We start from the raw sequence: 12,068 nt of genomic DNA, 5'->3' as shown, positions 1-12,068 counted from the left end.
GGCGAGAGTACTATCACTAAGTCACAGCTAAGTCCTATGCAGGTCGGTTTTTTTTGGAGCTGGGATTCGGTGGTAAGCCTCCCTGTCCCATTTTCCTCCTCTACCCTGGGACTGTCAGAAAACGGGTGGAATCCTGAAGAAAAATCTATCCTCGTGTTCTTAATATAAGAAGTTTTAAGCTAAGTGAGAATTTAGAGAGAACTTTTGCAAAAAAAGTTGTTAACTGTATACTCATGGTTGATGTTACACAGCGATTATTTACTTTGTCATTGTCCTCTTTACTCAGTAGGTGGCACTGTTTCTATGCAATGAATATAAGGAGAGTAACATTTTTCATATTGATTTAATTTTATTAATTTAATCTGATGTTAGAATTGTTGGGGGAATTATATTGCTTATATACTGCTCATCAAGTTGAAGAATGGTAGAAAATGTAACAGATCTATCTACCTCATAGCATTAATGGCACTTTGCCATATTATCCACCTCTTAACTCCAACATGACTTGATGGTTTGACTTATAGGGAGAGGTTGGATAGACTGAGACTTTTTTCCCTGGAGAGTAGGAGGTTTAGGGGTGATCTTATAGAAGTCTATAAAATAATGAGGGGCATAGATAAGGTAGATAGTCAAAATCTTTTCCCAAAGGTAGGGGAGTCTATAACGAGGGGGCATAGATTTAAGGTGAGAGGGGAGAGATACAAAAGGGTCCAGAGGGGCAATTTTTTTCACTCAAAGGGTGGTGAGTGTCTGGAACAAGCTGCCAGAGGCAGTAGTAGAGGCGGGTACAATTTTGTCTTTTAAAAAGCATTTGGACAGTTACATGGGTAAGATGGGTATAGAGGGATATGGGCCAAGTGCAGACAATTGGGACTAGCTTAGTGGTATAAACTGGGCGACATGGACATGTTGGGCCGAAGGGCCTGTTTCCATGTTGTAAACTTCTATGATTCTATATCTATTTTAAAAATAAGCACAGAAACTACCAGAAAATGCACAAGTAGTCCACGTTTGTCATTTCAAGCTAATTCACAAAAACACTTCTTGGTTAAAAGCTCCAAAAATTCCTCACATCATACTAAATCTCATTTTACATGTTTTTCAGAGGTTTTCAATGATCATTTGTGAATTTACTATGGGGCTGCACATGGAAGTGAAGACCAAGTGTAATATTCAGGTGAAAGGGGCTTAGAGAGTGGGAACAATTGGACCAGGATGTGCAGATGTAATTCAGTCCTCATTTTAAAATCATACATTCTATCCTCATTTTTAGATATTGAGACAAAACTGACAGCAATTTGGGAAGCTGAGGAGTAAAGTTGGCACAGGAGTTTCTCTGCGGTACAGGATGAGGAGCTGGGAGATGCAAAACTGAGGCACTACAGCACTACCGCTGGGAGGAGGGTGTATTTACAGCGTGATGAGTTTACATAGGCAGTTTCATTATAAATGTGGTGCAGAAGTTTGCAAGGACAGAGGGGTCAAGGGTGTTTTTTTTGAGGAGGGGGGTGATAATGGCAGATTTGAAAGGAAGGGGGACAGTACCTGAGGAGAGGGAACCGTTTACAATATCAGTTAGCATGGGGGCAAGGAAGGGAAGTTGGGTGGTCAGCAGTTTAGTGGGAATAGGGTCGAGAAAGCAGGAGGTGGGTTCTCTCCCCTAAACAGGGCAGCTAAGCTACTAGCCAGGCAGAAGCCAACCAATGTAAACAGGCTTCTGCTTGGTTGGAACCCTGAGCAGCAGTTATCAGTTTCAGACAGGTAAAAGCAGTGTAAACGCACCCTAAGACATTAATTCATCTTTCAGATGCTCAGGTCAATTCAAGGTCAGACTGGCTTGCTTTCTCTTTTTTTTTAACCTGTGACACAGAAACTTGCATGTGCGATAGTATGACACCTGAAGTCCGACTGACACAAATATGAACTAGACACAAAAGGGGGAGTTAAAATGGAGAGGGTCAATTTTCTACCCCATTCCCACCAGGCTGTGACTTCAACGCAGTGAAACCTGGACTGAAAGAAGCCACCGCCCTTTGTGGGGCCAGGGGGAGTAGGTGTGCTCCTCTGGACCCCAAAAGGAAAGTCTGTGTCACTGCTACCCCGGCTCATCTCCCTCCCATCCACAAGACCATGTCGATACCTACTCCACCCCCAACGACTTACCTGAGTGCTGGCAGGCGGTCTCTGGGCTTCCCGATCTTCAACTGCCTCTTTCCGCCTGTTTCTGTGCGGTAGCTGTTAGTAATCTGTTTTAATGATGTTGGTTGAAGGATAATCTGTTTTAGTGATGTTGGTTGAAGGATAATCTGTTTTAGTGTTGTTGGTTGAAGGATAATCTGTTTTAGTGATGTTGGTTGAAGGATAATCTGTTTTAGTGTTGGTTGAAGGGTAATCTGTTTTAGTATTGTTGGTTGAAGGATAATCTGTTTTAATGATGTTGGTTGAAGGATCTGTATTAGTGTTGTTGGTTGAGGGATAATCTGTTTTAGTGTTGTTGGTTGAGGGATAATCTGTTTTAGTGATGTTGGTTGAGGGATAATCTGTTTTAGTTTTGGTTGAGGGATAATCTGTTTTAGTATTGTTGGTTGAAGGATAATCTGTTTTAATGATGTTGGTTGAAGGATCTGTATTAGTGTTGTTGGTTGAGGGATAATCTGTTTTAGTTTTGGTTGAGGGATAATCTGTTTTAGTATTGTTGGTTGAAGGATAATCTGTTTTAGTGATGTTGGTTGAAGGATAATCTGTTTTAGTGTTGGTTGAAGGGTAATCTGTTTTAGTATTGTTGGTTGAAGGATAATCTGTTTTAATGATGTTGGTTGAAGGATCTGTATTAGTGTTGTTGGTTGAGGGATAATCTGTTTTAGTGTTGTTGGTTGAGGGATAATCTGTTTTAGTGATGTTGGTTGAGGGATAATCTGTTTTAGTTTTGGTTGAGGGATAATCTGTTTTAGTATTGTTGGTTGAAGGATAATCTGTTTTAATGATGTTGGTTGAAGGATCTGTATTAGTGTTGTTGGTTGAGGGATAATCTGTTTTAGTTTTGGTTGAGGGATAATCTGTTTTAGTATTGTTGGTTGAAGGATAATCTGTTTTAATGATGTTGGTTGAAGGATCTGTATTAGTGTTGTTGGTTGAAGGTTAATCTGTTTTAGTGATGTTGGTTGAAGGATAATCTGTTTTAGTGATGTTGGTTGAAGGTTAATCTGTTTTAGTGATGTTGGTTGAGGAATAATCTGTTTTAGTGATGTTGGTTGAAGGTTAATCTGTTTTAGTGATGTTGGTTGGGGGATAATCTGTTTTAGTGATGTTGGTTGAAGGATCTGTATTAGTGTTGTTGGTTGAAGGTTAATCTGTTTTAGTGATGTTGGTTGAAGGATAATCTGTTTTAGTGATGTTGGTTGAGGAATAATCTGTTTTAGTGATGTTGGTTGAAGGTTAATCTGTTTTAGTGATGTTGGTTGGGGGATAATCTGTTTTAGTGATGTTGGTTGAAGGATAATCTGTATTAGTGATGTTGGTTGAAGGATAATCTGTTTTAGTGTTGTTGGTTGAGGGATAATCTGTTTTAGTGATGTTGGTTGAGGGATAATCTGTTTTAGTGTTGTTGGTTGAGGGATAATCTGTTTTAGTGATGTTGGTTGGGGGATAATCTGTTTTAGTGATGTTGGTTGAGGGATAATCTGTTTTAATGATGTTGGTTGAAGGATCTGTATTAGTGTTGTTGGTTGAGGGATAATCTGTTTTAGTGTTGTTGGTTGAGGGATAATCTGTTTTAGTGATGTTGGTTGAGGGATAATCTGTTTTAGTGTTGTTGGTTGAGGGATAATCTGTTTTAGTATTGTTGGTTGAAGGATAATCTGTTTTAATGATGTTGGTTGAAGGATCTGTATTAGTGTTGTTGGTTGAAGGTTAATCTGTTTTAGTGATGTTGGTTGAAGGATAATCTGTTTTAGTGATGTTGGTTGAGGAATAATCTGTTTTAGTGATGTTGGTTGAAGGTTAATCTGTTTTAGTGATGTTGGTTGGGGGATAATCTGTTTTAGTGATGTTGGTTGAAGGATAATCTGTATTAGTGATGTTGGTTGAAGGATAATCTGTATTAGTGATGTTGGTTGAAGGATAATCTGTTTTAGTGTTGTTGGTTGAAGGATAATCTGTTTTAGTGATGTTGGTTGAAGGATAATCTGTTTTAGTGTTGGTTGAAGGGTAATCTGTTTTAGTATTGTTGGTTGAAGGATAATCTGTTTTAATGATGTTGGTTGAAGGATCTGTATTAGTGTTGTTGGTTGAGGGATAATCTGTTTTAGTGTTGTTGGTTGAAGGATCTGTATTAGTGTTGTTGGTTGAGGGATAATCTGTTTTAGTGTTGTTGGTTGAGGGATAATCTGTTTTAGTGATGTTGGTTGAGGGATAATCTGTTTTAGTTTTGGTTGAGGGATAATCTGTTTTAGTATTGTTGGTTGAAGGATAATCTGTTTTAATGATGTTGGTTGAAGGATCTGTATTAGTGTTGTTGGTTGAGGGATAATCTGTTTTAGTGTTGTTGGTTGAGGGATAATCTGTTTTAGTGATGTTGGTTGAGGGATAATCTGTTTTAGTTTTGGTTGAGGGATAATCTGTTTTAGTATTGTTGGTTGAAGGATAATCTGTTTTAATGATGTTGGTTGAAGGATCTGTATTAGTGTTGTTGGTTGAGGGATAATCTGTTTTAGTTTTGGTTGAGGGATAATCTGTTTTAGTATTGTTGGTTGAAGGATAATCTGTTTTAGTGATGTTGGTTGAAGGATAATCTGTTTTAGTGTTGGTTGAAGGGTAATCTGTTTTAGTATTGTTGGTTGAAGGATAATCTGTTTTAATGATGTTGGTTGAAGGATCTGTATTAGTGTTGTTGGTTGAGGGATAATCTGTTTTAGTGTTGTTGGTTGAGGGATAATCTGTTTTAGTGATGTTGGTTGAGGGATAATCTGTTTTAGTTTTGGTTGAGGGATAATCTGTTTTAGTATTGTTGGTTGAAGGATAATCTGTTTTAATGATGTTGGTTGAAGGATCTGTATTAGTGTTGTTGGTTGAGGGATAATCTGTTTTAGTTTTGGTTGAGGGATAATCTGTTTTAGTATTGTTGGTTGAAGGATAATCTGTTTTAATGATGTTGGTTGAAGGTTAATCTGTTTTAGTGATGTTGGTTGAAGGTTAATCTGTTTTAGTGATGTTGGTTGAGGAATAATCTGTTTTAGTGATGTTGGTTGAAGGTTAATCTGTTTTAGTGATGTTGGTTGGGGGATAATCTGTTTTAGTGATGTTGGTTGAAGGATCTGTATTAGTGTTGTTGGTTGAAGGTTAATCTGTTTTAGTGATGTTGGTTGAAGGATAATCTGTTTTAGTGATGTTGGTTGAGGAATAATCTGTTTTAGTGATGTTGGTTGAAGGTTAATCTGTTTTAGTGATGTTGGTTGGGGGATAATCTGTTTTAGTGATGTTGGTTGAAGGATAATCTGTATTAGTGATGTTGGTTGAAGGATAATCTGTTTTAGTGTTGTTGGTTGAGGGATAATCTGTTTTAGTGATGTTGGTTGGGGGATAATCTGTTTTAGTGATGTTGGTTGAGGGATAATCTGTTTTAGTGTTGTTGGTTGAGGGATAATCTGTTTTAGTGATGTTGGTTGGGGGATAATCTGTTTTAGTGATGTTGGTTGAGGGATAATCTGTTTTAATGATGTTGGTTGAAGGATCTGTATTAGTGTTGTTGGTTGAGGGATAATCTGTTTTAGTGTTGTTGGTTGAGGGATAATCTGTTTTAGTGATGTTGGTTGAGGGATAATCTGTTTTAGTGTTGTTGGTTGAGGGATAATCTGTTTTAGTATTGTTGGTTGAAGGATAATCTGTTTTAATGATGTTGGTTGAAGGATCTGTATTAGTGTTGTTGGTTGAAGGTTAATCTGTTTTAGTGATGTTGGTTGAAGGATAATCTGTTTTAGTGATGTTGGTTGAGGAATAATCTGTTTTAGTGATGTTGGTTGAAGGTTAATCTGTTTTAGTGATGTTGGTTGGGGGATAATCTGTTTTAGTGATGTTGGTTGAAGGATAATCTGTATTAGTGATGTTGGTTGAAGGATAATCTGTATTAGTGATGTTGGTTGAAGGATAATCTGTTTTAGTGATTTTGTTTGAAGGATAATCTGTATTAGTGATGTTGGTTGAAGGATAATCTGTATTAGTGATGTTGGTTGAGGAATAATCTGTTTTAGTGATGTTGGTTGAAGGTTAATCTGTTTTAGTGATGTTGGTTGGGGGATAATCTGTTTTAGTGATGTTGGTTGAAGGATAATCTGTATTAGTGATGTTGGTTGAGGGATAATCTGTTTTAGTGTTGTTGGGGGATAATCTGTTTTAGTGATGTTGGTTGAGGAATAATCTGTTTTAGTGATGTTGGTTGAAGGTTAATCTGTTTTAGTGATGTTGGTTGGGGGATAATCTGTTTTAGTGATGTTGGTTGAAGGATAATCTGTATTAGTGATGTTGGTTGAGGGATAATCTGTTTTAGTGTTGTTGGGGGATAAATGTTGGCCAGGCTGACTTTTGTTGTGAAACATGAACAAGCTGCCACTTGGGAATAGCATGCTGTAAATATAAAACGATGACAGTTTGCATGTCTGCATGTCCATCATGCGTGGAGTTGAATCTTGACGGGCAGTGTTCAGTGCCGGCTGCTGCTGGTGACTGAATTGTGTGGAGTGACACGAACCACGTGTTTGTTGTGTCTACAGCGGAAGTGACTGTGAAGCGAGGGTTAAAGGGCAAAGGTTGAAGGTGGCGGCGCTGTTCCTGTGCGGGGGGTTTGTCTGGGCCCGGGGAGATTTTTTTTTTTGCAGCCATGGAGATCACCAGACGGAGTAAGTGTGAGGGGCGAAGCCCGACTGACTTCCCCGTGAAGCGCCGGTAGCGGGCCGACACGGGTCACGGCGCGGGATGGAGCCCGGGCGCTTGGTGCCGACGCTTCCTTCTCGGCCAAGGCCCCGGGGGGGGTGAAGTGTTGGGTGAATCCACGGCCGGTCTGGCTCCCAGTAAATAGACAGCCTATGTGGGGGGTACTCGGTGCCCATTCACAGGACTCGGTGCAATGGGTGGGGAGGGAGGGAGGGGGGGATTGGATACCTGCAGCACATCTGCTTGTGGAAACTAATTTTTTTTCCCCAGTAAATTCATCATTAAATAAAATATTGGAAAGAGCAAGTTGCACATTTTTTATTAAATGCCCCCATCATCTTCAGATCAGCTGGATGGCGACTATAGAGGTCCTTTTTGCATTGATGCTAACTTTCGCGTCCCTTATAAAATGACTGCACCAAGGACAATTTACTGGTCCAGGCTTAAAGCTTCATGACCCCTTTATTCCTGCTGAAAATTAAAGAAAGACTTGCATCTATATAGCGCCTTTCACGTCCTCGGGATATTCTAGAGCGTTTTACAGCCAATGAAGTACTTTTTGAAGTGTAGTCACTGTTGTAGGAAATGATGAAGTGTAATTAATCAGGCAGTGTGTTCTCTGTGCCCTTTCCCAGGGTTTTAATGAGTTTTCTCAGTGGTTTGTTATCTTGAGTAATTTTAACCTGTTTTATTGAAATGTTGATTGAAATGTGCATGTAGAATGTTTAATACTTATACTGTGAACAGTGGTTTTCAAAAACATTTGGGATTCTTTTGAAAACATGGAATCTTTTAAGTTGATTTGTGTCAAAAGTACTGCAGTGCCATCTCTCAAAGTAGTACCTTTTCTGATTTTTGTTCCACTGCTGTGTGTTGTGTAATCTTGCCCCTTGTTTAGTATTTTTCTGTGCTATGAAAAGTATAATGCTCAGACTCTACGATCCTCTTGCTTCACTTGAGAAGGACAAAACCTTTTAATTAAATGTATAGGTTGGGTAAGAAAGGAAGAAACAACTTTAATACAAGAGGGGGAAAAAAGCAAAATGGTGAATGGTGTACACTATGAAAGAAAGACTTACATTTATATAGTATCTTTCACAACCTGAGGCTGTGCCAAAGTGCTTTACAGGTAAATTAAGTACTTTTGAAGTATAGTAACTGTTGTAACATAGGAAACACAGCAGGAATAAATATTGGCCAGGACACTGGGGTAACCTGCCCTGCTCTTCAAAATAGTGCCATAGGATCTTTTAGGCCCACCTGAGAGGGTAGATGGAGCCTTGGTTTAACATCTCATCCAAAAGGCACCTCCGACAGTGCAGCACTCCCTTAATACTGCACTGAAGTATCATTGTAGATTATGCGCACAAGTTTCTGGAGTGGGACTCGAACCCACAACTTTCTGACTCACAGGCGAATGTGCTACCAATTGAGCCAGGGCTGACACCTTAAAGTCTATTCAATTGCCTTTTCTCCAAGAATAATATGATGGTAGAAGTGAGCAGGCTGGGACTGGTCTGGTAAATTGGAGTCAAGTTTTATAAGACCATAAGAGATAGGAGCAGGAATAGGCCAATCGGCCCCTCGAGATCATGGCTGATCTGATTTTTACCTCAACTCCACTTTCCCGCCTTTTCCCCATATCCTTTGACTCCCTTGCTGATCAAAAATGTGTCTAACTCAGCCGTGAATGTATTCAATGACTCAGCCTCCACAGCTTTTTGGGGTAAAGAATTCCAAAGATTCACGACCCTCCTGGAAGAAGAAATTCCTCCTCATTTCCGTCTTAAACGGGCGACCCCTTATTCTGAGACTATGCCCCCTAGTTTTAGATTTCCCCCATAAAGGGTAACATCCTCTCAGCATCTACCCTATTGAGGCCCCTCAGAATCTTGTATGTTTCAATAAGGTCTCCTCTCATTCTTCTAAACTCCAATGAGTATAGACCCAACCTGTTCAATCTTTCCTCATAAGGCAACCCTTCCATACCTGGAATCAACCTAGTGAACCTTCTCTGAACTGCCTCCAATGCAAGTATATCCTTCCTTAAATAAGGGCACCAGAACTGTACGCAGTACTCCAGGTGTGGTCTCACCAGCACCCTGTACAGTTGTAGCATGACTTCCCTGCTTTTATACTCCATCCCCCTAGAAATAAAGGCCAATATTCCGTTTGCCTTCCGGATTACCTGCTGCACCTGTATGTTGACGTTTTTTGTGTTTTATGTACGAGGACACCCAGATCCCTCTGTACCGCAGCATTTTGTAGTATTTCTCCATTCAAATAATATTTTGCTTTTTTATTTTTCCTCCCAAAGTGGATGACTTCACATTTTCCCACATTATATTCCATCTGCCATTTTTTTGCCCATTCGCTTAACCTGTCAATATCCCTTTGCAGACACTTTGTGTCCTCATCACATCTTGCTTTTCCACCTATCTTTGTATCATCAGAAAATTTGGCCACAAGACACTCTGTTCCTTCATCCAAGTTAGATCTTTCTTATCCCCCCAGGCCTATCATTAAAATGATGAGATTGAACTTCCACCTTTGATTAAATTGCTTTGATGTTCTTGGGGCTCGATGTTATTTGAAATATTTTGTTGATATTGGGAGCAGCTTGACGGAACAATAATTGGCCATTCATATGCCATTAACCATGCCGGAAATTTAGTATGGTCTTATTGTGCTCTGTAACAGGTTAAGCTGGCAATCGACCTGATTGTTCCATTTGTTTGGCTTGAATTCTCATTGTGAAGCTAACATTTGCAATGCTGTCTGAGGTAATGTAATGCCAAATAAACTTACTGATGATTTTTGGAAAGTAGTGTAGAGTTGGTAACTGGAGGTGGTTATGACATGAGAGTTGTCTTTTAAAGGGTATTATGCCATTTATAAAGAACAGACTGTTCCCTTTTAACTGATGAGTTCCCTGTGTTATCCTCACTTTTATTATGATGCCATATCAAGTTAAAAATATTGTATAGTACAATTCAAAACCTAATTTTTTATTTTGAAATACGGTATCTTATCTTAACAGTCACAAGAATAATTAATTACATCTATCTAATTGTGTTTTTTTCAACAGATTTTAAGGAGCGCCTAAACCTAATATATGAAGCTATTGAAGAAGCCGATTTTCTGGCAATTGATGGGGAATTTTCAGGTATTGGTAGAATGACACTTAGTAATGTGTAAGGCCTATTACATTATCACTTTTTTAGAAGAGATATTGGTTTGGGATAGAATTCGGATGCTATAGTAACATATATGGGCTGAATGACTTGATATTTTCCTACATTCCCATATTTATTAGATTAAACTGTCTATAGATACGATCTGAATTTTTTAAATTTGTAACTTGAATTAGTAACTGCAGGTTTTAACTTGCAGCTGAAGAGCTGTTGAGCAGAGGTGACTACTTTCTGGCCAAAGTCACTGGTCCATGGCATAATGGTTCTTTACTGTAACTTGCAAACTTCCTACAAAGTTCTTGTGTACAAAAAGCCTCTAGGAGAAACTTCTTGTAGGTGGGATTGTAGTGCAGGTGTACGTGCTGATGCTGCACTGTAGCCATTGGATTTGCCTTGAATTCCATTGTTGATTATAATGGTGACTGGAGCAAGGTACTAGCCAGCGACTGGGGTCCAAGGAGCTGAATGCTAGCAAATAGGAGAGAGGAGAAAATAGAGGAAGTAAAAAGGAAACAACTGTAGATCCATATGCCCTGTCTTATCTGCAGGACTTGGAGCCACTTAAGGTAGGTTTGAAGCCGTAGCGAGCAGGTTTGGGCAGAGGTTTTGCTGTTGCTTCGCTATGAAAAGTAAAATTTAAACTAACCAATTGTAATATCGTGGCTGAGACCAGCAGATTTTATTTTTTCTCCTAATTAAAGTTTAATTCACAAACATAATATTTGAATCCATTGTATCTTTTCATGACATGTTGCTTCAGGAGGAGCACAATGTTGCATTTTTTTGGGCATGTCTGTACCTTTGCTTGGAGCAATGTGGGTTTAATGGCTGAAGCAATTTGGTCGTCCTCTGGGTCAGGGATCAGGAGTGTTGTGAGGGGATTTGTGTTGCATGAGACTCCCAAGAATGAGCCCCAGACTGTGTTAGTATTCCGTTCCGGGAAAAGGCCAGACATTACTCAGTCGGATTGAGGTGTGTCGCTCTGGTCCTTCAGGACATGGTTGTTCTGGGAAGGACTGCACTCCACCGCAGTGGGGAATCCCCCTTCCTGCAGCTAGTCGTGAAACCTGTGCTAGTTTAGATGTTGCAGGAACGCTGCAGTGGTTTAGGCTCAGCCAACACTGGGCTGGATTCTTGGAGACCTGTCTTGGTTCTTGTACAAATCGTCGTTGCAGCTAAGCATGTGTAGCACATTGCAGTTCTGAACTTCAACCTGATGTAAGAGGAATGTGGGATTTTAACACCTCTATTTACTTTTGCCATGATGGCTGACCGTAAGTTATTTAAAAATTGCACCATGACCCTTGTTTCAGGAATAAGTGATGGACCTTCAGTAAGCACACTGACAAATGGCTTGGACACACCAGAAGAAAGATATCAAAAGCTGAAAAAGGTAAGCAGAGCATTTTTTTTCATTGTATCTGTGCATATTGGAAGCTATCAACATCTGCAGGTTGTGCAAAATGCCAAACTGAGTTTGTTGAGTAATTGGTTCATAATTGAGACCCTGAATGAAGTTTTGCATGGAGAAGAAATGAGCGTGGGTGGGTGGCCGAAGGGAAGGATGAAGAGTGGCAACCACCACAGTTACAGAGACGTCCAAATGCTGTACTGTGATGTCCTAATGTAGAAGGAGAGTTTTTACATTATGGGGCAGGGAAGGAAAGAGAGGGTTGTGGAAGCTTGAAGATGGCAAGAATGTTTCAAATGGTTGAGTAACAGCCACCGCACTCTTTATCCCAACAGTTGTTTTCATGTTCCGATGTGTTATTGCTGTGATGCAAGTTGTACAGTAGTTACAGGACATCGAGGGTTTCATATCCCTGGTGAGCTACTGCTGGTTTGTGAAAAATGTGTGAAATACTTTTTTTTAAATCAGGAAGAAATTGTTAGTTTATGTTTTGTTCAGTGGAATCAGATAAGCTCCAACTGCCAGATGTTCCATTTCTA

The 12,068-nt window shown here is 39.6% G+C and overlaps 1 protein-coding gene across 5 annotated transcripts in view; it reads left to right on the top strand.

Moving 5' to 3' along the window:
• Positions 1 to 6,789: 6,789 nt before the first annotated feature.
• parn (poly(A)-specific ribonuclease (deadenylation nuclease)) overlaps positions 6,790 to 12,068 on the top strand; it is a 100,345-nt gene continuing 95,066 nt past the window's right edge. For all 5 annotated transcript variants that reach the window (XM_068003407.1, XM_068003405.1, XM_068003406.1 and 2 more), the window contains exons 1-3: positions 6,790 to 6,890; positions 10,013 to 10,090; positions 11,432 to 11,511. In XM_068003407.1, coding sequence (XP_067859508.1) covers positions 6,872 to 6,890; positions 10,013 to 10,090; positions 11,432 to 11,511 — 177 coding nt within the window. In that variant the 5' untranslated portion in view covers positions 6,790 to 6,871. The remainder of the gene's footprint in view (positions 6,891 to 10,012; positions 10,091 to 11,431; positions 11,512 to 12,068) is intronic.

This window comes from Heptranchias perlo, chromosome 22 (genome assembly GCF_035084215.1).
Source record: "Heptranchias perlo isolate sHepPer1 chromosome 22, sHepPer1.hap1, whole genome shotgun sequence".
Taxonomy (NCBI): Eukaryota; Metazoa; Chordata; class Chondrichthyes; order Hexanchiformes; family Hexanchidae; genus Heptranchias; species Heptranchias perlo.
Note: the sequence above shows the minus strand (reverse complement) of the source record. Positions and strands in the feature narration are given on the sequence as shown.